The sequence below is a fragment of the Pongo pygmaeus genome, chromosome 19 (genome assembly GCF_028885625.2).
Source record: "Pongo pygmaeus isolate AG05252 chromosome 19, NHGRI_mPonPyg2-v2.0_pri, whole genome shotgun sequence".
In the NCBI taxonomy this organism is placed as follows: domain Eukaryota; kingdom Metazoa; phylum Chordata; class Mammalia; order Primates; family Hominidae; genus Pongo; species Pongo pygmaeus.
Genome location: NC_072392.2, coordinates 59,449,900 through 59,477,851, shown reverse-complemented (window position 1 = coordinate 59,477,851; position 27,952 = coordinate 59,449,900). Strand labels below are relative to the sequence as shown.

Below are 27,952 nucleotides of genomic sequence, written 5' to 3'. Positions count from 1 at the left end.
ATTTTAAAGATTCAGTCATGTTATTGTATAGTGCTATAGATAATTTTTTTAGATTCAAAGATTTTTATTTTTTACAAAACCCCAGAATAATAAACATATTATAATTATACATTTAAATCTGGTTGTAAGTTTTATCCTGGCAGCTATTTGTCAATATGCCTGCTAGTTAGAGAGGTTCTGCAAGTTATAATTTACATACAAAGACATTTCGCAATTTTTTTTTTTTTTTTTTTTGAGACGGAGTCTCACTCTGTCGCCCAGGCTGGAGTGCAGTGGGGTGATTTCGGCTCGCTGCAACCTCCACCTCCCGGGAGGTTCGAGCAATTCTCCTGCCTCAGCCTCCTGAGCAGCTGGAATATGCGCTCAGGTATGCGCCACCACGCCTAATTTTTGCTTTTTTTTTAAGACGGTTTTCGCTCTTGTTGCCCAGGCTGGAGTGCAATGGTGTGGTCTCGGTTCACTGCAACTTCCGCCTCCCGGGTTCAAGTGATTCTCCTGCCTCAGCCTCCCGAGTAGCTGGGATTACAGGTGCCCGCCACCACGCCCGGCTAATTTTTGTATTTTTAGTAGAGATGGGGTTTCACCATGTTGGCCAGCCTGGTCTCGAACTCCTGACTTCAGGTGATCCGCCCGCCTCGGCCTCCCAAAGTGCTAGGATTACAGGCGTGAGCCACCGCACTTGTCCCCAGTTTTGTTTTGTTTTTTGTTTTTGATATCTCGATTCCTACAGTTGAGGAAACTCTTAAACTAGGAGAGGACTAGGAGAGGCGGAACTCAAGTGACGGGAAAGCAGGAACTGAAGAAGCGGAGGAAGGATTACAAAATTGGACGAAAGCCGGTCGGTTTTACTAACGGACCGGAAGGACTCTAGAGAAGACTCTGCACTATGGCTGGTCCTGTGAGCTTGCGAGACCTTCTAATGGGAGCGTCAGCCTGGATGGGCTCTGAAAGTGCCGGAGGGTCCCCTACTGAGGGCGGAGGGAGCGCGGCTGGCGGACCGGAGCCTCCATGGCGGGAGGATGAGATCTGCGTTGTGGGAATCTTCGGCAAGACGGCTCTACGCCTGAATTCCGAGAAGTTCTCTCTTGTGAATACGGTGTGCGACCGACAGGTCTTTCCCCTCTTTCGCCACCAAGATCCTGGGGATCCAGGACTTGGAATCAGAACTGAGGCTGGCGCCGTGGGTGAGGCCGGTGGAGCCGAGGACCCTGGGGCTGCGGCCGGGGATTCAGTTCGGGGAAGTGGAGCGGTCGCGGAAGGTAACCGAACTGAGGCAGGCTCCCAGGACTACAGCCTTCTGCAGGCCTACTACAATCAGGAAAGCAAAGTTCTGTATCTTCTCCTCACTTCCATCTGTGACAATTCACAGCTTCTACGGGCTTGTCGGGCTCTTCAGAGCGGGGAAGCTGGAGGTGGACTCTCTTTACCTCATGCAGAAGCACACGAGTTCTGGAAGCATCAAGAGAAGCTGCAGTGCCTCAGTCTCCTTTACCTGTTCTCTGTCTGTCATATCTTGCTTCTGGTCCATCCCACTTGTTCCTTTGATATTACTTATGATCGAGTATTCAGAGCCCTGGATGGGCTGAGACAGAAGGTCCTGCCGCTCCTTAAAACAGCCATTAAGGATTGTCCAGTTGGCAAAGACTGGAAGCTAAACTGCCGACCTTGCCCACCTAGACTCCTTTTCCTCTTTCAACTCAATGGAGCCCTCAAGGTAGAACCTCCTCGGAACCAAGACCCAGCTCATCCAGACAAGCCCAAGAAACATTCTCCCAAAAGGAGGCTGCAGCATGCCCTGGAGGACCAGATCTATAGAATCTTCCGGAAGAGTCGTGTCTTGACTAATCAGAGCATCAACTGCCTCTTTACTGTGCCTGCCAACCAAGCTTTCGTGTACATAGTACCCGGAAGCCAGGAGGAGGATCCAGTAGGTATGTTGCTGGACCAACTTAGGAGTCATTGTACTGTGAAGGACCCGGAATCTTTGCTGGTGCCTGCACCCCTTTCTGGGCCTAGGCGATACCAAGTGATGAGGCAGCACAGCCGACAACAGCTTTCCTTTCACATTGACAGCAGCAGTTCCAGTTCTTCAGGCCAGCTAGTGGATTTCACTCTTCGGGAATTCCTATGGCAGCATGTGGAGCTAGTCCTAAGCAAGAAAGGTTTCGATGACAGTGTGGGCAGGAACCCACAGCCTTCCCATTTTGAACTTCCTACTTATCAGAAGTGGATCTCAGCAGCTTCAAAACTGTATGAGGTGGCTATTGATGGGAAAGAGGAGGACTTGGGGTCACCCACTGGAGAGCTAACATCTAAGATTTTAAGCAGCATTAAAGTCTTGGAAGGATTTTTGGATATTGACACAAAATTCTCAGAAAACCGATGCCAAAAAGCTTTACCCATGGCCCACAGTGCCTACCAGTCAAATTTGCCTCATAATTACACAATGACTGTCCATAAGAATCAGCTTGCTCAGGCTCTTCGAGTGTACAGTCAACATGCTAGAGGTCCAGCATTTCACAAATATGCCATGCAGTTACATGAGGACTGCTACAAATTTTGGAGCAATGGCCATCAGCTCTGTGAGGAGAGGAGTTTAACTGATCAACACTGTGTACACAAATTTCACTCATTACCTAAATCAGGTAGCTAAAATTTTTTCAGGATTTTGAAATAAAAACTTTGAGCTGTGTTTTCATTCTTGTTTTAAGGTAGTCTGTTCACTAGGTATTGGTATTTTAGAAAGAGCCCTACAGAAATTTAGGTGCATCAGCTATACGTTTTCTCTCCTGCTGTAAAAGGAAAATATCAGCTATGACTACTTTCTTATTTTTTTCATTTAAAGAATATGTCCTAGTGAATTGGTAAATGAGAATTATTAAGTAGTATAAAATTTCAGACATCTCATATTAACATTTTTGCCTTGGAGGATTTGTAGAACTAAAATGAATGTTATATTAGATGATGGTACATGATAATGGTAGCAGGAGGAAAAATTCACTTAAAAACTCTAAACTTTAGATTTATAATATACATTATTTTATATACTTTCACTTGCTTCTTCTGTTATGTGTATTTAGGTAAGGTTTTTGTTTGTTTTTCTTTCCAAAGAACTATTGGGAGTATTTGTGGGGTTAGATGTTGTAGAATGCAAAGTAAATTTGCACATTGTGTTTGTGAAATTAATAGTGGCTGTTATATTTTCCAGGAGAAAAACCAGAGGCTGATAGAAATCCGCCTGTACTATATCACAATAGCCGAGCTCGATCTACTGGTGCTTGCAACTGTGGAAGGAAACAAGCACCTCGAGATGATCCCTTTGATATCAAAGCAGCCAATTATGACTTCTATCAGGTAGACTCTGAATTTTTTCTTCTTCCTCTTCCGTCTTTTTTTGTTAAATATCATTTGAGTAAAAACATATTTTCAATAGCAGAGTAAGTAGAAAAGCAAATGCAACTGCCGTATAATATATAAACAAGAGCAAGTTCTTTATGTGTACATATTTACTTACACATCAATTATTGATCTTGTTAGAATGAAGAATGTATTATTTAAAATGAAAAACTTACTGGATTTTTTTTCTTACCCTCTATAGCTTCTGGAAGAAAAGTGTTGTGGAAAATTGGATCATATCAATTTCCCAGTATTTGAACCAAGTACTCCAGATCCTGCTCCTGCTAAAAATGAATCATCTCCTGCTCCTCCAGATTCGGATGCTGATAAACTTAAAGAAAAAGAACCTCAAACCCAAGGAGAGAGCACAAGCCTGAGTTTAGCTTTGAGTTTGGGCCAATCCACAGATAGCTTAGGTACCTATCCAGCTGATCCACAAGCAGGAGGAGATAATCCAGAAGTTCATGGTCAAGTAGAAGTGAAAACTGAGAAGAGACCAAACTTGGTTGATCGACAAGCATCCACAGTTGAGTATCTCCCAGGCATGCTACATTCAAATTGCCCTAAAGGTCTCCTACCCAAATTCTCCAGCTGGTCTTTGGTTAAACTAGGCCCTGCTAAGTCTTATAACTTTCATACAGGTTTGGACCAACAGGGCTTTATTCCAGGAACAAATTATCTTATGCCTTGGGACATTGTCATCAGGACTAGAGCTGAAGATGAAGGAGACTTAGACACAAACTCTTGGCCTGCTCCAAATAAAGCTATTCCTGGAAAGAGAAGTGCAGTTGTAATGGGAAGAGGAAGACGGCGAGATGACATAGCTCGAGCTTTTGTGGGCTTTGAATACGAAGACTCTCGAGGTCGGAGATTCATGTGCTCTGGGCCTGACAAAGTAATGAAAGTCATGGGAAGTGGGCCAAAGGAATCAGCTTTAAAAGCCCTAAATAGTGACATGCCTTTATATATTCTGTCATCCTCTCAAGGTAGAGGGCTGAAACCTCATTATGCTCAACTTATGAGGCTTTTTGTTGTGGTTCCAGATGCTCCTTTGCAGATAATACTAATGCCTCAGGTAAGAAATATAACCCTCTGCAGCCCCAAACAAGTAAAAAATGCTGATGTTTGTTTTGATTGATTTTAAAAAGTACAACTTAGCATCAAAACTAATTATTTCAGGCTGAGGGCAGTGGCTCATGCTTGTAATCCCAGAACTTTGGGAGGCCAAGGTGGGAGGATTGCTTGAGCCCAGGAGTTTAAGACCAGCCTGAGCAACATAGTGAGGCTTGTATCTCTAAAAAATATTAAATTAAAAAACGAATTATTTAATTAAACAGGTCTTAAATTTAAATACCTCCCATACCTAATATTCTGTTTTTTAAAAAATACATTGTGGGTATTTTAATCCGTTCACGCCATCAATTCACATCATTTCATTCAAAGGCAGAACTTGAAGTTAAAATTCTGGAGAAAAGGCCGGGCACAGTGAGTCACGCCTGTAATTCCAGCACTTTGGTAGGCCGAGACGGGCAGATCACCTGAAGTCAGGAGTTCGAGACCAGCCTGGGCAACATGGCGAAACCCCGTCTCTACTAAAAATACAAAAAATTAGCCAGGCGTGGTGGAAGGCGCCTGTAATCCCAGCTACTTGGGAGGCTGAGGCAGGAGAATCACTTGAACCCTGTAGGCGGAGGTTGCAGTGAGCCGAGATCACGCCATTGCACTCTAGCCTGGGTGACTAAGAAAGACTCCATTCCCCCCGCAAAAAAAAAAAGTTCTGGGGAAAAGCAGAATAATATTTAAGGCTAAATAATATAATATTGGATACAATTAGAGTTAGGAGTGTACCCATATCTGCTTAATCTTATATGCTCTTTTATTTATTTATTTGTTTGTTTGTTTTTTTGAGACAGATTCTCGCTCTGTTGCACAGGCTGGAGGGCAGTGGTGCAATCTCAGCTCACTGCACCTCCGCCTCCTGGGTTCAAGCTGTTCTCCTGCCCCAGCCTCCCCAGTCACAGATTACAGGCACACGCCACCACACCCGACTAATTTTTTGTATTTTTAGTAGAGATGGATTTCTCCATGTTGGCCAGGCTTGTCTCGAACTCCTGACCTTGTGATTCACCTGCCTCCGCCTCCCAAAGTGCTGGGATTACAGGCGTGAGCCACCACGTCTGGCCTTATATGTTCTTTGAACCTATCGTCTGTTTAGGCATTTATCTTTCAGTTGTTTCATATTGAGAAATGTGAAAATAATTATACTACCTGTGTTTTTCAGGTTCAACCAGGCCCACCACCATGTCCGGTATTCTACCCAGAAAAACAAGAAATCACCCTTCCACCTGATGGCCTTTGGGTTTTGAGATTTCCTTATGCATATGTGACTGAGAGAGGACCTTGTTTCCCCCCTAAGGAAAATGTGCAGTTAATGAGTTACAAGGTGCTCCGTGGGGTTCTTAAGGCAGTAACACAATAAGTGTTTTCCAGCCAGTTCAATCCTATACTTGAGCTGGTTTTTGTTTTTGGTATGTGTGGCTGTGTTTTTGGTATGTGTTTACTGTGTGTTCCCAAATCCAAAATGTGTTTTGGTTACAGGAATTCAGTATTTGGAAACTAATTTGTTCTACTTTTTCATTATATTGTTGATATTTATTGTAAACGTGGCTACAACTTTCTAATAAAGATTGATTGTTCTAGAAAAGAATGTAAAATACATGGATGATATCTGTTTTTTCTCGTTTCTGTTTTACTCTCCATAATTAAACATGTTTCTATTATAACTGAATAACTGAATGTTGCATAACCATGTTGAGCCAAAATTTTGTTTTTGTTAAAATAATGTTTTAGCTGGTTTTTTTTTTTTTTTTTGAAATGGAGTTTCACTCTTGTTGTCCAGGCTGCGGTGGAATGGTGCAATCATGGCTCACCGCGGACTCCGCCTCCCAGGTTCAAGCCATTCTCCTGCCTCAGCCTCCCAAATAGCTGGGATTATAGGCATGCGCCTCCACGCCTGGCTAATTTTGTACTTTTAGTAGAGATGGTTTCTCCACGTTGGCCAGGCTGGTCTCGAACTTCTGACCTCAGGAGGTGATCCGCCCACCTCGGCCTCCCAAAGTGCTGGGATTACAGACATGAGCTACCACGCCCAGCCTAGCTGAAATTTTTATTAAGATACTAGTCTTGAAATTATCTTCTAAACAAGTTGATACATTAGGTTATCTGGTAATAATATGAAGATACTTGATTTAATTCCAAAAAAAGCACAATTGGTTGACTCACAATTCTGGTACTTTAGTTAAACGGTTTTGTTCTTATCTTGGCCTGATGAGATACCATATTTTAAATGAATATCATCTAAACTAAACTTTTTAATCCAGTATATTAATGTGAACTGTTTTTTTTTTTTTTTTTGAGATGGAGTCTCACTCTGTCACCCAGGCTGGAGTACAGTGGCAGGATCTTGGCTCATTGCAGCCTCCGCCTCCTGGGTTCAAGTGGTTCTCCTGCCTCAGCCTCCTGAGTAGCCAGGATTATGGGCACAGGCCACGACGCCTAGGTAATTTTTGTATTTTTAGTAGAGATGGGATTTTGCCATGTTGGCCAGGCTGGCCTTGAACTCCTGACCTCAGGTGATCCACCTGCCTTGGCCTCCCAAAGTCTTGGGATTACAGGCGTAAGCCACCTTGCCTGGTCAATGCAGACTATTCTTTAAAAATTCCTGTACTGTGAAACAATTTGCTAAGTGATCCAAATCTCATCAGTCAGGCTGGGCACAATGGCTCCTGCCTTTAATTGCAGCATTTGGGGAGGTTTAGGCGGCAGGAGGCTCCCTTAAGACCAGCCTGGAAGATATAGTGAGACCTTGGCTCTACAAAAAAAAAAAAAAAAAAAAAAAGATAAAGATGTGGTGGTGCATGCCTGTAGTCCCAGCTACTCAGGAGGCTGAGGTGGGAGGATGGCTTGACCCCAGTGGGTCTAGGCTGCAGTGAGCTGTGATCATACCACCCCAACAGAGCAAGACCCTGTCTAAAAAAAAAAGATCTTGGGCCAGGCGCGGTGGCTCACACCTGTAATCCCAGCACTTTGGGAGGCCGAGGTGGGTGGATCATGAGGTCAAGGGATCGAGACCATCCTGGCCAACATGGTGAAACCGCATCTCTACTAAAAATACAAAACCTAGCTGGGTGTAGTGGCACACCCCTGTAGTCCCAGCTATTTGGGAGGCTGAGGCAGGAGAATCACTTGAATCTGGGAGGCGGAAGTTGCAGTGAGCCAAGATTGTGCCACTGCATTCCAGCCTGGTGACAGAGTAAGGCTTCGTCTCAAAAAAAAAAAATTCTTACCAACCTATGGTAACTCACCAGCATCAGCATGACAATATGCCACTATATCACCGTCTAATTTTTATCACCATCTAGTTGTTATCACCAATCAGATGGAAATATAGTGGTATATTGTGATATATCACCAATTAGGTAAGTACAAAGTAAGTTAACATACCTAAACTCTTGTGTAATTGATTACATTTCCATAGACACACTAATTTTGAAACGTTGGACAAATAGAATTGTAGATTTTAGTCTCAATATATAGGAAATATGTATTTAACACATCTTGCTACATTTAAAGCCATTGTTTTTTTATTTAAAAATATACATAGGCCAGGTGCGGTGGCTTACGCCTGTAACCCTAGCACTTTGGGAGGCCGAGGCAGGAGATCGAGACCAGCCTGACCAACATGGTGAAACCCCATCTCTACTAAAAATACAAAAATTAGCCAGGCCTGGTGGCGTGCTCCTGTGATCCCAGCTACTCGGGAGGCTGAGGCAGGAGAATCACTTGGACCCAGGAAGCAGAGGTTGCAGTGAGCCAAGATCGCGCCACTGCACTCCAGCCTGGGTAACAGAGTGAGACTCCATCTCAAAAAAAAAAAAAAGGTAAATGCTCCTCTTTCTTCTCTTGCCTTCATTAAAAGAAACTTATATAAAATAATAAAAAAATTCAGAACTCTGATTTTGAATTCATACTTTTCCTGTTGTTCTGTCTTCTTATAAAATATAAGAATGAGCCTGTAATCCCAGGACTTTGGGAGGCCAAGGTGGGCAGATCACTTGAGGTCAGGAGTTCAAGACCAGTCTGGCCAACATGGTGAAACCCCATCTCTACTAAAAGTACAAAATTAGCGGGGCCCAGTGGCTCATGCCTGTAATCCCAGCACTTTGGGAGGCCAAGGCAGGTGGATCATCTGAGGTCGGGAGTTCGAGACCAGCCTGACCAACATGGCGAAACCCTGTCTCTACTAAAAATACAAAATTAGCCGGGCCAGGTGGTGCATGCCTGTAATCCCAGCTACTCGGGAGGCTGAGGCAGAAGAATCACTGGAACCCGGGAGGCAGAGGTTGCGGTGAGCTGAGATCGTGCCATTGCACTCCAGCCTAGACAACAAGAGCGAAACTCCTTTTCAAAAAAAAAAAGAAAAGAAAAGAAACACACACACACACACACACACACACACACAATATTAGCCAGGCGCGGTGGTGCACGTCTGTAGCCCCAGCTACTCAGGAGGCTGAGGCAGGAGAATCACTTGAACCCCCAGGGAGGCAGAGGTTGCAGTGAGCCAAGATGGCGCTGCTGAACTCCAGCCTGGACCACAGAATGAGACTCTGTCTAAAAAAAAAAAAAAAGCGGTTAGAATTTGAGGTTTATATATAATCTAAAATTTACTGGGTGGGAAGGGGTAGGGGGTACTTCCAGAACAACAAATGACTTCTTAGAAGCTGGGGAGAAAGCACTTTTTGGAAAAAGAAATGATTTTTTGGAAACATAAGTGTGTCCTTAGGAGAATACCCATGAGATATCATACTTTTGTGACAATGTCTCTCATCTCTGACAAGATTAGAGTTGTTCCCAGGGAGGAGATTTATGACAGTTAAGTTCTTCTGGGAGCCTTTGATTTTAGGCTGATAAGGGATTCCAGGAACTTAAATGTCTTCAGCTCTCTCTCTCTCTCTCTCTCTCTCTCTACATATATATATATGTATTTTTTTTTTTTTTTTAAAGAGACAGAGTCTCGCTCTGTTGCCCAGGCTGGAGTGCAGTGGCACGATCTTGGCTCACTGCAAGCTCTGCCTCCCAGGTTCAAGCCATTCTCCTGCCTCAGCCTCCCTAGTAGCTAGGACTACAGGCATGCACCACTATGCCTGGCTTATTTTTGTGTTTTTAGTAGATACGGAGTTTCACCACGTTGGCCAGGCTAGTCTCGAACTCCCGACCTCAGGTGATCTGCCTGTCTCGGCCTCCCAAAGTGCTGGGATTACAGGCGTGAGCCACCATGCCCAGCCTCCAAATAATTTTTATGCCACAGTGGTTTATTCTAGACCCTTCCATTGTCATCAGGTGATATTTTGAAAAATAGAACTATGTGCGTCAGTTGATCTACAGGAAATAGTTTAACAGCCCTAAACAGAAGACATGATTTTTTAATCTGTAAGTTTCCTCAGAATGTTGCCTTGTTGCCCAGGCTGGAGTGCAGTGGCACCATCAAGGCTCACTTCAACCTCAACTAAAGGAATTTTTTTTTTTTTTTTTTTTTTTTTGAGACGGAGTCTCGCTCTGTCACCCAGGCTGGAGTGCAGTGGCGCCATCTCGGCTTATTGCAACCTCTGCCTCCTGGGTCCAAGAGATTCTCCTGCCTCAGCCTCCTGAGTAGCTGGGATCACAGGCACACGCCACCACCTCTGGAAAATTTTTGTATTTTTAGTAAAGATGGAATTTTGCCATGTTGGCCAGGTTCCTGACTTCAAATGATCTGCCTGCCTCAGCCTCCCAAAGTGCTGGGATTACAGGCTTGAGCCACCGTGCCCAGCCACCCCCTGTTTTCTTCTAATTTTCTTTTTATAGTTGAGATAGGGTCTTGCTCTGTCGCCCAGGCTGGGGTGCAGTGGTGCAGTCATAGCTCACTGCAGCCTCGATTTTCCAGGCTCAAGCAATACTCCCACTTCAGCCTCCCGAGTAGCGTGACTACAGGTGCACTCCACCACGCCAGGCTTATTTTGTTTCATTTTTTGTAGAGATGGGGTTTCGCCATGTTGCCCAGGCTGGTCTCGAACTCTCGGGCTCAAGCGATCCACCCTTCCCGGCCTCCCTAAGTGCTGGGATTACAGACGTGGGCCACCGCGCCCGGCTGAATCACAGGATTTTAAATATTCACTCTGCTTTTCTAGTCCTGTGGGAGACATGGTCTCCGTAAAATTTCTCCCTCAGTCCTGGGTGATTTATTTCTTTTGCATTGAAGTGTGGCTCTTCGTGTGTTAGCAGTTTGTAATTTGTTGGGTGAAAGGAAAACTAGTAGGGCCTTCTGGAACTTAGTTATCTGTCTTTCTAGGACTTTTAGGTAATACTTTATAACCTTAACAAAGTTTCCTTATTTTATACGGACTTGTAAGTCAACAAATGCTTCTACAGTGCCTATTGTGTACAAAGAATGAGGATTGCACTTTCACAATGAAGTGAGGGAGGAGAGGGGTCGATCTCTCAGATATTTGACTGATAAACCAGTACCTTTTCTAGTATATGCGACCATAGGGGAAATTCTCTCTAGGCTAGATAAACGGAGGAGTTTATTTAGTGTTTTAGCAAGCTTTATCGCCTCCATAGGTACAAATTATTTGCATTTCCTAGAGCAGGGGCTAAGACGCGCCCTGGAATCTTTCCTTTTTGATGTGGATTTTCCAATCAGGAAAGGCTGTCCGTGAATAGTCTTTTCTGCTTGAGTGATGGCCAACACACTGGCAGGTTTGCAAGCTTTCTCTTCATGAGGGTCCGTCCACAGAGCTAAGTGACAAACGCTCACTCCAGGATCTGCAGGCTCCTACTCGGGAGCCGGAGAGCGCCTGCGCGTCGGAGCCCCTTTGTTGCTGGAGCGCTGGGGTCCACCTGCGCATGCGCAGTAGGCCGGCACTGACAAGTGCGCTGCACCACTGGCACCGGCTGGGGGCGAGCCGACCTCGAGCAGCCGCCGCCGCCGCCGTCGTTGCTACTGCCGCAGCGGAGTTCAGAGGGCCCGGAGGTGGGAGACTTCCCACACGGTGACTGAGATGTCGTCCACTGCGGCTTTTTACCTTCTCTCTACGCTAGGAGGGTACTTGGTGACCTCATTCTTGTTGCTTAAATACCCGACCTTGCTGCACCAGAGAAAGAAGCAGCGATTCCTCAGTAAACACATCTCTCACCGCGGAGGTGAGAGGGGTCCCCAGAACCCGATGACGGAGGTGGGGGAGGCTGAGGGTCCTTTGCGGCTCCGCAAAAGGCAGCCGGGTGCCAATCCCTGAGAGTTTGAGGAAGAATGGGGTTGTGTGAATTGAGGGCTCTTCCGGAGGTGAAGGCTGTGTGAAGGGAAGGTCTCCTGAGGGGAGGGAAGGAGAGGGATTCCCGTCAGAGCCACGGCGGGGGTCTCTCGAGGGCAGCAGTGTGAGGGGTTCTCTGAAACGGGAAAGACACGGTCGAGAATGAAGGGTAGGTGGAGCGTTTCTCGGCGGATGGAAGGATGATCGCAAGGTCCCTTCCTAGCAGCAAGACACAAAGGGAGAGCGCCGTGCAGAACCGAGGGTACCCCGCGGGGGGCACCGGGAACACACTGCTCCGAGCGAGCTAGTGGCTGAGTGGATGGGAAGAGCCGAGGCGACGAGGAGGGCTGGGGATTTGCCTGAAGCTGGACGAGCTGTAGCCCCTTGTCTGCGGTGCTGGGGGCCCGTCCCACCCCCACGTTCCGAGCACTCATAATTGAGAAGAGAGGGAAACCGAGTCCCCCGAGCCAGGGACATTTCCCAAGGTTACAATTAGAGCTAGGGCTGAACTGAGACAGGAGCTAGAGCGTCCTGGTCCCCAGGGCTGGAAACCTTGCATCTTTTTTTTTTTTTTTGAGCACTGCAAAAAATAAATAAATAAATAAATAAACACGCAAAGACACGTGGATTTTCAACAGACTAAAAATGATTTCGTTTAGGACAGGACAGTATTGCTTAAAGAAAACAAAAATAAGTTTCTTTTGGAAAAGTGTTTTGCTAAAAGGAGCCCAGGTAGTCCACCCTCTAATTTCCCAGATAACAGGCCAAATCTTTGCTTCTTCATTATTGTGTAATAATGTGTCTTCATTGCATTTCAACTATGATGTATAAAGTGCGGTGAAATTGGATTATTTTCAATCCATTTTAACTGTTCTTTAAGGATGAATCTTAAACCAGTTTAAAATCTGCTTGAAATTTAATACACACTTGAAATGATAATTTCTAGGAGTTTACAGTCTAAAACTTGGTTTAGTACCATAATCACTTTACTAACAAGTATTGGCCAAGGAATAAGGTTTTGAAATATAAATACGGAAGTACATTATCATTCTTCTATATAATTTTATTAGTTAAGCATAGTTCTAATCAGTGACTTCAATAGTATTCTAGCCTTCCCACTCATGAAAAGCATCAGAGGTTTTAAAGGGTGGTCAGCCAAATGCCATGTTATTGTTTATTTGGGTTATCTGTTTTAATAGCTACCTGGTTAAACTGTAGGAAGACATTTAACTACTAAGGTGCCTTCAACCATTGGAACCAGGGACCAACTTTTAGTATTCAAGTTGTTGTCACAGAAGCAATTTTCTTTTCTTTTTCTTTTTTCTTTTTGTGTTTTTGTTTGTTTGTTTTTTGTTGTTGTTTGTTTGTTTTGAGAAGGAGTCTCGGTCTGTCGCCCAGGCTGGAGTGCAGTGGCGCGATCTCGGCTCACTGCAAGCGCCTCCTCCCAGGTTCACGCCATTCTCCTGCCTCAGCCTCCCCAGGAGCTGGGACTACAGGCGCCTGCCACCACGCCCAGTTAATTTTTTTGTATTTTTAGTAGAGACGGGGTTTCACCGTGTTAGCCAGGATGGTCTCGATCTCCTGACCTCGTGATCCGCGTGTCTCAGCCTCCCAAAGTGCTGGAATTACAGGTGTGAGCCACAGTGGCCAGCCTTTTTTTTTTTTTTATGAGACAGAGTTTCCCTCTTGTCGCCCAGGCTACAGTGCAGTGGTGCCATCTTGGCTCACTGCAGCCTCTGCCTCCTGGGTTCAAGCGATTCTCCTGCCTCAGCCTCCTGAGTAGCTGGGATTACAGGCTCCTGCCACCATGCACAGCTAATTTTTGTATTTTTAGTACAGATGAGGTTTCACCATGTTGGTCAGGCTGATCTCAAACTCCTGACCTCAGGTGATCCACCCGCCTTGGCCTACCAAAGTGTTGGGATTACAGACATGAGACACTGTGCCCTGCCAGAAGCAATTTTCAATGATAGTAGTCCTATTCTGGGGATAGGCAGTACACATTACTTTTTTGTTTGTTGTTTACTGATTTACGAAAAGTATGCTTACTAAAAACTCCAAAACAAAACAAAACCAGATCCTCTAAAAAGCTATCTAAACTGTCATTGTGAATGATCAAAATTTTATTTTAGAAGAAATACGTGTTGATCTTTGAAATTTTGCGACACTCTGCGGGTGAAAAAACCCAGCAACTCCATAGGCGTGAAAGACTGTGTGCTAGATTATCACAACAAGTATCAAAGCCAGGATAAGCTAGATCTCAAATTTTTGTTTACTGTTGAAAATACTTCAAAACTATTTTCTTCCTAGATATTAGGTCATTTCAATATTACCTCTTATATAAAAATTTCCATTCATTATTTGTAAATGTGGCATCAGTATTTATATATTTAAAGATGTAATGGAACTTTTTGTGATAATCTTATTAAATATCTGCAGACTCAAAATCTGTTTTACCTATATAATGGTCCTATAAACACTGTAGTAAGTTCCCATGTCAGTGCTTCATATGCTTTTGTTGAATGTATACACTCAATACTACAGTTGAATCCAGAGTGATAGAGGAGATAAAACACTTTGTAATTCAAGATACTACGTCTCTGGAAAATAAGAGACAATGTAACTAGGAAGGAGTCACTCCATTGATTGCCTTTAATTTTTGTCTTGGACACGGATAATAGCAATCACTGGTCTCTCTGTGCAAGTTACTAGTATTTGGGCTTATTCTCTATTGCCATAACTGCAAATACCTGATATTTACTTATTTTTCCCCATAAGTAAGGAAACAGTGATATTTCTTGTAAATTAGATATATGACCATTGAAACATTAATCATGTTATGTGTATAAAGTATATGCAACTGAATTGATATAACCTGAAACTCTGAATATCTACTCTATTTCTACAATATTATATCTACTGCAAAAACACATGTCTGTAATCCCATCTATTCAAGAGGCTGAGGCAGGAGAATCACTTGAACCTGGGAGGCGGAGGTTGCAGTGAGCGGAGACCGTGCCACTGCACTCCAGCCCAGGCGACAGTGCGAGACTCCGTCAGGGCACTCCGAGGGGTTGAATTACAGATGGACAGATGGCTCTTTCTCCCCCTTTTTTTTGAGACAAGTTCTCACTCTGTCACCCAGGCTGGAGTGCAGTGATGCAATCACTGCCATCATGATGAGCTTGACATCATTTAATTCTTAAAGACTTTCCTAATGAACTCAGATGTTAACAAATGTGATTTTTAAAATATTGCATACTGTGTCAACATATAGAAGACCAGCATGATTCAATGAATCAATAGTTTCCAAATGACTTATGCATGCTATTATAAAATCATGCATGGGTGAAAGATCATTCAAAGTTCAAGATGGGCCAATGGATTTTCACATAATAGAGTATGAAGTGATTACTCATATGGTTCAAATTCCATATTGCAATGAACTTTTAAGAAACTACCACTTGTGGGCCGAGCAAGGTGGCTCATGCCTATAATCCCAGCACTTTGGGAGGCCGAGGCAGGCGGATCATGAGGTCAGGAGATCGAGACCATCCTGGCTAACATGGTGAAATCCCGTCGCTACTAGAAATACAAAAAAAATTAGCTGGGCGTGGTGGCGGGCGCCTGTATTCCCAGCTACTCAGGAGGCTGAGGCAGGAGAATGGCATGAACCCGGGAGACGGAGCTGGCAGTGAGCCGAGATCGCGCCACTGCACTCCAGCCTGGGCAACAGGGCGAGACTCCATCTCAAAAAAAAAAAAAAAAAAAACTACGACTTGTTGAGCCGGGTGTGATGGTGCCTACCTGTAGTCTCGGCTATTTGAGAGGCTGAGGCAGGAGGATCACTTGAGCCCAGGAATTTGAGGTTGTTGCTATGATCGTGCCTGTGAATAGCCACTGAACTTCAGCCTGGGCGACATAGCAAGACCCTGTCTGTAAAGTAAACAAATTACCACTTATTGAAATTTGATGCCATATCAAAGAAGACTTATTTCCAACTACATATCTGTGTAACGATGGGTATATATGAAGCAGATATGAGAATCTTGTGGCTTTCTATTAAGCCAGATATTAAAGAGATTTGCAAAAATATAAAACAATACCACTCTTTTTCATACATTATTTTATTTAGAAAAACAGTTACTTTTCATAAAAATGTTATTTTAACATATAATGTGTTTATTTTCTTTCTTTTTTTTTTTTTTTGAGATGGAGTCTTGCTCTGTTGCCCAGGCTGGAGTCCAGTGGTATGATCTCGGCTCACTGCAGCCTCCACCTCCCAGGTTCAAGCAATCCTCGTGCCTCAGCCTCCTGAATAGCTGGGGTTACAGGTGGCGCCACCACGCCCAGCTACTTTTTTTGTTTTTTTTTGTATTTTTAGTAGAGATGGGGTTTGCCATGTTGCCCAGGCTAGTCTCGATCTCCTGAGTTCAGGCAATTAGCCTGCCTCACCTCCCATAGTGCTAGGATTATAGGCAAGAGCCACCACACCTGGCCTATTTTCAAAGCAAGGTAGTTAAAAGGATGCAGAAATCAGCCTGAAAGAACTAATGAAGTTGACTTTGATCACTTGATGAGGTGGTGTCTGCCAGGCTTTTCCACTGTGAGGTTATTTTTTCTCCTTATAATTAATAAGAGAAAAGGCTCATAATTAATAAGAGGCCACCCACCGCGGCCTCCCAAAGTGCTGGGATTACAGGCATGAGCCACTGTGCTCGGCCAATTTTTGGAGGGAGATACTTTAAAACTACACAAATACCCAATTCCTTAACAAATTATCAATCCATTTATTAAAATTGATTCAGAATTTATTTTATTTTATTTTATTTTATTTTTTGAGATGAAGTCTTGCTTTGTCTCCCAGGCTGGAGTGCAGTGGTGGGATCTCAGCTCACAGCAACTTCCACCACTAGGGTTCAGGCGATTCTCCTGCCTCTGCCTCCCAAGTAGCTGAGACTACAGGTACCTACCACCATGCCCGGCTAATTTTTGTACTTTTGGTAGAGATAGGGTTTCACCATGTTGGCCAGGCTGGTCTCAAACTCCTGATCTCAGATGATCCACCAGCTTCTGCCTCTCAAAGTGCCGGGATTACAGACATGAGCCACCGTGCCCAGACTGGATTCAGAATTTCTTATTCACTGATTTAAAAATCTGTTTACTATCATTATTTTGATGCTAGCACTGTCCCAGATTTGTCCAGTGAGAAGTCCTTCAGGCTGGCTTTTGTGTTCTTTTAATTTCTTTGCTCTTTGTTACGAGTGGTCAGTAGTTTAACTTAACTTACTGGTAACCCCTTTAGCACTCTTGTCTTTTTAGAAATATTCTATGGTGCTTTGTTTTTGAATCTTATCTGAATATAATGTATTTCCATAGTTTTTGATCAAAACAAGGGCCAACTAGTCTCATCCAATAAAGGGTTATCTAACCTTGAAAGGAGACTTAAAAAAAAACCTATAACCTTCATATTTACTGCATCTGTTTTCTATCATGCATCAACTCTAGTAACCAAGTGAACCTAAAATCAAACTAGTAGTTTTTTTTTTACATGGGTATCTTCCCTCTGCTAAAGTGATAAAATTTTAGCATATTAAAGCTAATATATTTGTTTCTGCATATCTTGTATTTCTGTTGATTATTAATTAGGTCATCATAAAAATACAATCTAACAATATAAAAGAAGAAAAATTTAATACAAATATGTTCAGATGGTATTGTATATAAAACATTTTAATGCTAATACTTAAGTCCTTTAGGTACTTTGAGCAGTACCTTTTTTGTGTGTGTGTGACGGACTTTTGATCTTGTTGCCGAGGCTGGAATGCAGTGGCATGATCTCAGCTCACTACAACTTCCGCCCCCTGGGTTCAATCGATTCTGTGTCTCAGCCTCCTGAGTATTTGGGATTACAGGCGTCTGCCACCATACCTGGCTAATTTTTTTTTTTTGTATTTTTAGTAGAGATGGGGTTTCACCATGTTGGCCAGGCTGGTCTTGAACTCCTGACCTCAGGTGATCCACCTACCTCGGCCTCCCAAAGTGTTGGGATTACAGGCATGAACCACCGCGCCTGCCCTGAGCAGTACCTTAAACCCTCTTTTTATTGAGAGTTTATTGAATTGTCTCTTTCTATTAAGAAGAAATTGGCTGTTTTTCCAAAGAGTATGGAAAATTATTTCCAAAGTATTTTTCTGTATATTTCATAAATTGTTTGGTAATACTGAAATGTTTTAGTTTTAAAACATTTTAAGCTGGGGATGGTGGCACACACATGTAATCCCAGCACTATGGGAGGCCGAGGATCACCTGAGGTCAGGAGTTTGAGACCAGCCTGGCCAACATGTTGAAACCCCGTCTCTACTAAAAATACAAAAATTATCTGGGTATGGTGGCATGTGCTTACAGCCCTAGCTACTCGGGAGGCTGAGGCAGGAGAATCACTTGAACCCAGGAGGTGGAGATTGCAGTGAGCTGAGATTGTGCCACTGCACTCCAGCCTGAGCGACGGAGCAAGACTCCATCTAAAAAAAAAAAAAAAAAATTTAAAACTTTTGGGTGGCATGCATAAAGTTAGTTAACTCTTTTTACATAGTATATAATATTAGACAATATTTTATAATTCAATATGTTCACATCAAAATCTGTGTCCTTTTTTACAAATTACAATATTATTTATTATTGCAGTTAATGGACATTTACCAAGTACCTATTCTTTACCAGTTACTATGATAATGGCAATAGTAATAATAATTCTAATAATAGCAATAATCCTTTACTTTCACGGAATGTTTACTATAGTATTTCATTGAATCTAATGCCATTGGTTATAAATACACAATTTTTACATACTGTTAAGAAAGAGACCTCTATAAAAGTTGATTTAAAAAAAGAGAGAAAATCTTGCCAATTAAACTGTTCATTATACAGCATTAATTGTAAAATACATCTTAACTTCAGAGATGTTAAGAAATGAAAAGCTATCATTTTAGAATTGAATGGCTGGGCACAGTGGCTCACGCCTGTAATCACAGCACTTTGGGAGGCTGAGGTGGGAGGATTGCTTGAGCTCAGGAGTTTGAGACCAGCCTGGCCTACACAGTGAAACCCCGTCTCTACTAAAAATACAAAAGAATTAGCCTGGTGTGGTGCACGCCTGTAGTTTCAGCTACTCAGGAGGCTGAGGCAGGAGAATTGCTTGAACCCAGGAGGCGGAGATTGCAGTGAGCCGAGATTGTGCCACTGCACTTCAGCCTGGGTGACAGAGAAAGACTCCATCTAAAAAAAAAAAAAAAAAAAAAAAAGAATTGATAAAATACAGCAGTTTAAATATTAACTCATTTGATTATACCAATTCTATGAAAGTTTCTTAGGTAGCTTTTCTAAGGTCACACAATTATTAAACAGATTGGAGACCAAGCATCCTAAAACTCCAGAGTCTCACTCTTAACCACTAGACTATACTGCCTTCAGTCAAGGTGATTAAAACACGGTCACTTCTTTTAAGCAATTCATGGGAATGGGAGGAGAGAAACAGGTAAATAATTTATGCCATAATATGATAAATGCCTTAGTAGAGCTATGCATAAGAGACTATGGGGATACAGAGGAGAGACTGTTTAACTCTGTCTGAGGAAATTTATGTGTACCAAATCCTCTTCTGTCTTTCCTTTGACAAATAAGTGGATATTATAGCTTAAAAATCATGGTTAGGCCAGCCAGGCACAGTGGTTCATGCCTGTAATCCCAGCACTGTGAAGCTGAGGCAGAAGGATTGCTTGAGTCTAGGAGTTTGAGACCAGCCTGGGCAACATAGTAAAACCCTGTCTCAAAAAAAAAAAAAAATTAGCTGAGCATGGTGGCATGTGCCTGTAGTCCTAACTACTTGGGAGGCTGAGACTGGAAGATTGCTTGAGCTAGGAGTTTGAGGCTGCAGTGAGCTCTGATCATGCCACTGCACTCCAGCCTGGGTGAGAGTGAGACCCTATCTCAGAAAAAAAAAAAAAAATCAGTTTAGGTTCTGTTTTAACCCTCCTGTGTTGCTGTGGCTGTGTTTTGATTTTTGATTTCTACTGTTGCAGCTAAAAAAACATTCAAAATACAGGTTAAGCTTCCCTAATCTGAAAACGAAATGCTCCAAAATCTGAAACTTTTTGAGCACAGACATAACTCCACAAGTAGAAAATTCCTGGTGAAAAATAATTTGAGGAAAAAAAATAATTTTTTTCCTCAAATTATTATTATTATTATTATTATTATTTTGAGACAGAGTCTCGCTCTGTCGCCCAGGCTGGAGTGCAGTGGTGCAATCTCAGCTCACTGCAAACTCTACCTCCTGGGTTCAAGTGATTCTCCTGCCTCAGCCTCCGAGTAGCTGGGATTACAGATGCCCGTCATCATGCCTGGCTAAAGTTTTTTTTTTTTTTTGACACAGAAGTGCCTGTAAGCTGGGATTACAGGCACCCACCACCATACCCGGCTAATTTTTGTATTTTTAGTAGAGATGGGGTTTCGCCACGTTGGCCAGGCTGGTCTCAAACTCCTGACCTCAGGTGATCTGCCCGCCTCGGCCTCCCAAAGTGCTGGAATTACAGGTGTGAGCCACTGCGCCTGGCCTAATTTTTGTATTTTTAGTAGAGATAGGGGTTTCACTATGTTGGCTAGGTTGGTCTCGAACTCCTGACCTCAGGTTATCCGCCCACCTCAGCCTCCCAAAGTGCTGAGATTACAGGCATGAGCCACCACGCCCAGCCATAAATTTTTTAAAAAGAAAAAAATATATATAACGAATTCCACACCTGGCCTCATTTGACAGGTTGCAGTCAAAACAAAAGCAAACAACACACGGCTTATTCAGCGTCCCCAAGGGAAAAAAGACCCTTCCAGCTCCCTTCAGTTACAATATACCTTTTCTGAGTATGCCCAGATTTCCTTGTGCAAGTGTGCCCACAAAGGGTAATAAAATGGCACATGTTCAGACTGATCACAACAACAGCAGATTCCCCATGATGCCCTACATGGTGCCAAGACCTATATGCATTATTTATTGTGTGTTTTTGTTTGTTTGCTTGCTTCCTTGCTTATTCTCTGCTCTTTGGTATAAAGATGTTGAAAATATCAAAAAGGCCCACAGATACCTCTATGGGTTATAGTGATAAGAAAAATAGGTAACATTTATGTTTATCTATAGCACAGAAAGTCAAGGTGTTATAGAGACTGAACAGTGGTGTAAGTGTGAAATACCTTACAGAGGATATGGTATTAGAATGACCACTATATATGACCCGAAGAAAAAGAAAGATAAACTGTTGAAGTTTTATATATATCAGAAGTAGTATATATAAAGTGGAAATGATGAACAGAAGTTAATTAAAAATAGAAAAACACTGCATAAAGCTAAAATGAAGATCTCAAGCGATGAAGTTAAAATGAAGGGAACTGTGAATATTGAACAGGCCAGTTGTAGAACTTTTTTTTTTTTTTTTTAGACGGAGTTTTGCTCTTATTGCCCAGGCTGGAGTGCAATGGCGCGATCTTGGCTCACTGCAACCTCCACCTCCCGGGTTCAAGCGATTCTTCCGCCTCAGCCTCTCGAGTAGCTGGGATTACAGGCATGCGCCACCATGCCCGGCTAATTTTGTATTTTTAGTAGAGACGGGGTTTCTCCACGTTCGTCAGGCTGGTCTTGAACTCCCGACCTCAGGTGATCCGCCTGCCTCAGCCTCCCAAAGTGCTGGGATTACAGGTGTGAGCCACCATGCCCGGCCCAGTTGCAGAAATTCAAGAGAAGACATGGCATTACATTTTTAAAGATTAATGGTGATTAGCATCTGCTTGTCACGAAGCAGCAAAGAAATTCATTGACGAGTTTGCCAGGGTCATTGCTGTTGAAAATGTGACACAAGAACAAGTCTATAATCCTGATGAAACAACACTCTTTTGGCGTTATTGCCCCAGAAAGACACTGACTGCAGCTGATGAGATGGAAATTAAGGATGCCAATGACAGAATAACTGTGTTAGGATATGCTGATGTAGCAGGCATGCATAAGTGTAAACTTGCTGTGGTAGGCAAAAGCTTCCTTCCTCACTGTCTTCAAGGAGTGAATTTCTTACCAGTCCTATATGCTACCAAAAAGGCATGCATGGGTCACCAGGGACATCTTTTCTGATTGGTTTCACAAACATTTTGTACCAGCGGCTCGTGCTCACTGCTGGGAAGTTGGACTGGATGACAACTGCAAGATTTTGTTACTCCTTGATAACTGTTCTGCTTATCCACCAGCTGACATTCTCATCAAAAATAATGTTTATGCCATGTACTTTCCCCTAAATGTGACTTTATTAATTCCATGTGACCAGGCTATGCTTGGATCAATGAGAGTAAATATAAAAACATTTTCTTCCTTTTTTTTTTTGAGACGGAGTCTTGCTCTGTTGCCCAGGCTGGAGTGCAGTGGCACAATCTCGGCTCACTGCAAGCTCCGCCTCCCGGGTTCACGCCATTCTCCTGCCTCAGCCTCCCAAGTAGCTGGGACTACAGGCACCCACCACCATGCCCGGCTAATTTTTTGTATTTTTAGTAAAGACAGAGTTTCACCATGTTAGCCAGGATGGTCTCAATCTCCAGACCTCGTGATCCGCCCGCCTCAGCCTCCCAAAGTCCTGGTATTACAGGCATGAGCCACCGTGCCCAGCCAAAAACATTTTATTATGCTAGCAGTGATGAACAGTGGTGTGGGTGTGACATTTTTTTTTTCTTTTTTAGGTTTTTTTATTTAAAATTAAGACAACTGCAGATTGTCCCCATGGATGACTAACATAGTTGACTCCTTTGCTTTCTGATGGTTCAGGGTACACAAACTTTGTTTCATGCATAAAATTATTTAAAATTATTTTTGCTGTGTTGCCCAGGCTGGTCTCAAACTCCTGGGTTCAAGCAATCTTTCTACCTCAGCCTCCCAAAGTGCTAGGATTATAGGCGTGAGCCACCATGCCCTGCCAGAAAGTTTTCAAAAGGAGTTTAGCATGAAGGATGTCTTGTATACTGTTGCCAGTGCTTGGAAATCAGTGAATAAAGATAAATTTGTGCATGCCTGGCATAACTCTGGCCTTTGACTATGTTTAGTGATGATAATGAACAAGTTGGTGACTTTTAAGGATGCCATATGTCGACAAAGTGAGAAAAAAATGATGTCTGACCTCCTTACATATACAAAAAATTGCCTTCAGAATTTGTCAGTACACTGAAAGAAATGGATATCGAAGAAGTTTTTAACATTGATCATGAGGTTCTAGTTGTTCATTAATTGACCAATGGTGAAATAGCCAAAATGGTTCTGAATCAAGGTGATCATGATAATGGACATTATAACAATGAAGATGATGTTAACATGGCAGAAAAAGTGCCCATAGACAACATGATGAAAATATGTGATGAGCTTATTGAAGGACTAGAGCAGGGTGCATTTGTAACAGGACAAGAAATCATGTTCGTTTATAAAATCAAAGAGAGACTTCTAAGACAAAAACTTGTCAGTAAGGCACATGATCTGGAGGAAACATTTTAAAAAGCCATCTAGCAGAATGCCCCCTCACTCCTAGAGGACCCACTTCCTGGTCCTTCAATTACTTCTGACGTTTCTTCTCACTTAAAAAAAAAAATAACAGTGTATGGTAATTTTTTAATCAAAACACAGTGAGACTGGATGCAGTGGCTCACACCCGTAATCCCAGCACTTTGGGAGGCTGAGGTGGGCAGATCACTTGAGGCCAGGAGTTCAAGACCAGCCTGGCCATCACAGCAAAACCCCATCTCTACTAAAAGTATAAAAATTAGCCAGGGGTGGTGGCACACACCTGTAATCCCAGCTAGGAGGCTGGGGCACAAGAATCACTTGAACCTTTCAGGTGGAGGTTGCAGTGAGCCAAGATCATGCCACTGCACTTCAGCCTGAGCAACAGAGTGATGATCTGTCTTAAGAAAAAACAAAACAGGCCGGGCGCGGTGGCTCACGCCTGTAATCCCAGCACTTTGGGAGGCCGAGGCGGGTGGATCACGAGGTCAGAAGATGGAGACCATCCTGGCTAACACGGTGAAACCCCGTCTCTACTAAAAAACAAAAAATTAGCCGGGCGTGGTGGTGGGCGCCTGTAGTCCCAGCTACTCGGGAGGCTGAGGCGGGAGAATGGCGTAAACCCGGGAGGCGGAGCTTGCAGTGAGCCGAGATCGTGCCACTGCACTCCAGCCCGGGCGACAGAGCGAGATTCCGTCTCAAAAAAAAAAAAAAAAGAAAGAAAGAAAAAACAAAAACAAAACAATGAGACAGGTGGAGACTGAACACCTGCCTTTTTTGTTGCTGTTTTTAACAACTGATATAGGTATTCTGGTGATGCTACTATGTTACTTAGTTACCCTGAACATATTATTTTTTCATTGCGTTAGTGGTACTTCCTATTTTTTACTGTTACGTACTTATGTATGAATAAGTATAAGAAAATGCTTATCGGTAGCCTATAAATTCAGTCAAGAATGATGGTGATGCCAAACAACCACAGATTGTTCTCATGAATGATGAAGAGAGTGGCTCCTTTGCTTTCTCATGGTTCAGTGTACACAAACTTTGTTTCGTGCATAAAATTATTTAAAATATTGTGTAAAATTATCTTCAAGCTATGTGTATGAGGAGTATATGAAAACTAAATAAATTTTATGTTTAGGCTTGGGTTCTATCCCCAAGATCTCTCATTATATATATGCAGATATTCCAAAATCTAAAGAAGTCAGAAATCCAAAACACTTCCAGGCCCAAGCATTTTGGATAAGAGATACTGAAACTGTACCATTACACTCTTTAAAACACTTGCACACTTTGGGAGGCCGAGATGGACAGATCACGCGGTCAGGAGATCGAGATCATCCTGGCTAACACGGTGAAACCCCGTCTCTACTAAAAATACAAAAAAAAAATTAGCCGGGCGTGGAGGCGGGCGCCTGTAGTCCCAGCTGCTCAGGAGGCTGAGGCAGGAGAATGGTGTGAACTCTAGAGGCGGAGCTTGCAGTCAGCCTAGATCACGCCACTGCACTCCAGCCTGGGTGACAGCAAGACTCCGTCTCAAAAAACAACCAAAAAAACGCTTGTAATGTCTACCCAAAAAAAAAAAAAAAAAAAAAAAGAAGTCAGGATTCATTAGGTGTATCTTATTAAAATTAACTTCAGGAAAATTAAAATGTTCAAAATAAGTAAATATAGTTTAAATTTTCACAGGTGCTGGAGAAAATTTGGAGAATACAATGGCAGCCTTTCAGCAGTAAGTATGTAAAAAAGGTAAAAGGTACTCTTTTCTTTTACAGTTTGCAGGCTTTCTTTAAAGTGATGATGATCCACAAAGTGAGGATAGTGTAAGTGTAGCATCAGTTTGTGATAGTTGTTTCTATTTTGTTAAAATTTCTTTTTTTAATTAGTTGGTCAGAAGTGTTACAAAGAGTGTTTGGCTTCTGTATTACTGAAAAAGCAGATGGGAGTTTAGGGTAATCAAAAGATACTATAGTTACAAAGCTGAAAGAAGACATTTGTAACAAGGAATGTACTGTGTATAATGCTAATTAGTCTTGGACAGAAAGAGAAAATGAAACAACTGTTACAGTGACTGCTATTTATGATCAGGATTATGTGTCTTTGTACCCAGTAATTTTTGTACAGAACTGAACCTGCAATCTGGTTTCTTCTTGGAATCCTCAGGAGTGTTGATCTTTTTTTTTTTTTCAAATAAAATACATTTTTAAATTCCTATATATAGATTATTTCATATAAGTGTCTTTTAGATCACCTCACAGAGAAGCAGCAGGAGAGACAGGAATGAAAACTAATTAATATCTCGTTCTTTGTCTTAGAGTCAGTGATTATCATCAGTCTATGGTAATCATGAGAACATTGTTTTTCCTGAAAAATAAAGCAAAGGATGTGAAAAGTTAAACCCAATGAAAGACATTACCTATCCATAATTAGTAAGGTCCATATTTAGTAAGATAAATATTTTCTTACATAATTTTTGAGCCAATTAATGTATATAATTGGGACAAAGAAATTCGGAGAATTTGACTTCACTTTTTGTTCTGCTTCTCATCATTCAAAGACACCTTAGAGATTATTTTTCCTGTTATTATTAGGTACAAAGCTATTGTTTTTTCATATTCTAGTTTCACCTAAATCCTATCTTCCTTGTATTTGTCATCTCTTACTCTTCTTGTTCTATACTATGATGCCTTTTGTTTATGATCTCAAAAGCCTCTTACGAAAATGTAAAATTTTGGCCGGGCACGGTGGCTCACACCTGTAATCTCAACACTTAGGGAGGCCGAGGTGAGGCAGGTGAATCACCTGAGGTCCAGAATTCAAGACCAGTCTGGCCAATGTGGTGAAACCCCGTCTCTACTAAAAATACAAAAATTAGCTGGGTGTGGTGGCATGCGCCTGTAATCCCAGCTACTCGGGAGTCTGGGGCATGAGAATTGCTTGAACCTGAGAGGCAGAGGTTGCATTGAGCTGAGATTGCACTGGTGCACTCCAGCCTGGGCAATAGAGTGAGACTCTATCTCAAAAAAAAAAAAAAAAAAGTAAAATTTTTCCTCCTATCACAGACCATGAAATGGACTATTTTAATTTAAATACTTTATTTATTTTCTGTACTTGGATTACATATCTGGCTAGCTAGCCATAACTAAATATAGATGTATAATTTTATGTGTACAAATTCTACAACCTATACACACACTATCATATATCATTTGTTGCCCATGATGTAGGTGATACATATAACTTGAGAAAAAAACTACTCATAACTTTGAGTGATTTTAGCATTCTTCATGCTTAAGGTACATTATTTTATGTTTTTCTCCATATTTTTTGTTAAATTTTTACCAACCACCATTATTTATGAAATTAAAACACTGGGTTATACAGTAAGTTATTTTAAAGGATGATACATTTGAAAATATCATAATTTTTTCTAACCTTTGAAGATTTTGATCTTAACTTTTTTTGATATTTAAAGGATATCTAATTTAAATGGTTTTTACTTGCTAAATACAACATATTTTTCATCTTGAACAGTTTTTATATAATTTTGTTCAAATAGTAACTACTGAAAAGTACCACAGCCTTCTGTATCATGTGGAAGCTTTCTATAACTTAAAAAATTTTTTTTGGAGATTTTTCTAGTACTTCAGAAGAAGGGAACACCTCTTTCACATGCTATTTTTGTTGTTGTTGTTGTTGTTTGTTTGTTTGAGACAGAGTCTGGAGTGCAATGGCGGGAGTGCAATGGCTGGAGTGCAATGGCGGGATCTCAGCTCACTGCAGTCTCCACCTCCCAGGTTCAAATGATTTCTCTGCCTCAGCTTCCCGAGTATCTGGGATTACAGGTGCCCGCCACCTCTCTCAGCTAGTTTTTAGTTTTATTTATTTATTTTTTTAATAGAGACGAGGTTTTGCTATGCTGGCGAGGCTGATCTCGAACTACTGACCTTAAGTGATCTGCTCACTTTGGCCTCCCAAAGTGCTGGGATTACAGGCGTGAGCCACGGCACCCAACCTTTCATATGCTATTGTTAATGTTTGTTAGATGTATTTATTTGTAAGGCTGCTTATCAACTGACCTAGAAATTTATATAAAACCCCTCTTTTTTTGAGTTTTTCGTTGTTAGTGGTGGTGGTTTGTGTATGTGTGTTACACATTAGTGCCCTTGCTATGAATACATACTTTTTAAAATTGTACTTGAAAAAATTACAAATATTCTACTGTTAACTGCTAGGAAACTTAGAAGGTTTTTTTTGTTTTGTTTTGTTTCATACTTGTTTCATTGAATAACAAGAAAACACCGTTTAAACATACTATTTTGGCCAGTCGCAGTGGCTCACACCTGTAATCCCAGCACTTTGGGAGGCCAAGGCTGGTAGGTCACTGGAGCTCACAAGTTCAAGACCAGCCTGGGCAGCAGGGTGAAACCCCGTCTCTAGAAAATGCACAAAAAAAATTAATCGGGCGTGGTGGTGCAGCCTGTAGTCACAGCTACTCTGGAGGCCGAGGTGGGAGGATGGCTTGAGCCTGGAAGGTAAAGGTTGCAGTGAGCTGAGATGGCACCACTGTACTCCAGCCTGAGTGACAGAGCCAGACCTTGTCTCAAATTAAATAAATGAAAATAAA

At 42.3% G+C, this 27,952-nt stretch overlaps 2 protein-coding genes across 3 annotated transcripts in view; both read left to right on the top strand.

Moving 5' to 3' along the window:
* Positions 1 to 666: 666 nt before the first annotated feature.
* SMG8 (SMG8 nonsense mediated mRNA decay factor) lies at positions 667 to 6,110 on the top strand. The gene is made up of 4 exons (XM_054457906.2): positions 667 to 2,645; positions 3,209 to 3,354; positions 3,599 to 4,471; positions 5,678 to 6,110. The coding sequence occupies exons 1-4, from the start codon at positions 887 to 889 to the stop codon at positions 5,873 to 5,875; spliced, it is 2,976 nt and encodes a 991-aa protein (XP_054313881.1). The 5' UTR covers positions 667 to 886; the 3' UTR covers positions 5,876 to 6,110.
* A 5,219-nt stretch (positions 6,111 to 11,329) lies between these two features.
* GDPD1 (glycerophosphodiester phosphodiesterase domain containing 1) overlaps positions 11,330 to 27,952 on the top strand; it is a 55,681-nt gene continuing 39,058 nt past the window's right edge. Inside the window, exons 1-2 of one of the 2 annotated variants that reach the window (XM_054457205.2) lie at positions 11,330 to 11,640; positions 25,015 to 25,057. In XM_054457205.2, coding sequence (XP_054313180.1) covers positions 11,499 to 11,640; positions 25,015 to 25,057 — 185 coding nt within the window. In that variant the 5' untranslated portion in view covers positions 11,330 to 11,498. The remainder of the gene's footprint in view (positions 11,641 to 25,014; positions 25,058 to 27,952) is intronic. The other variant, XM_054457204.2, reaches the window with a different exon arrangement.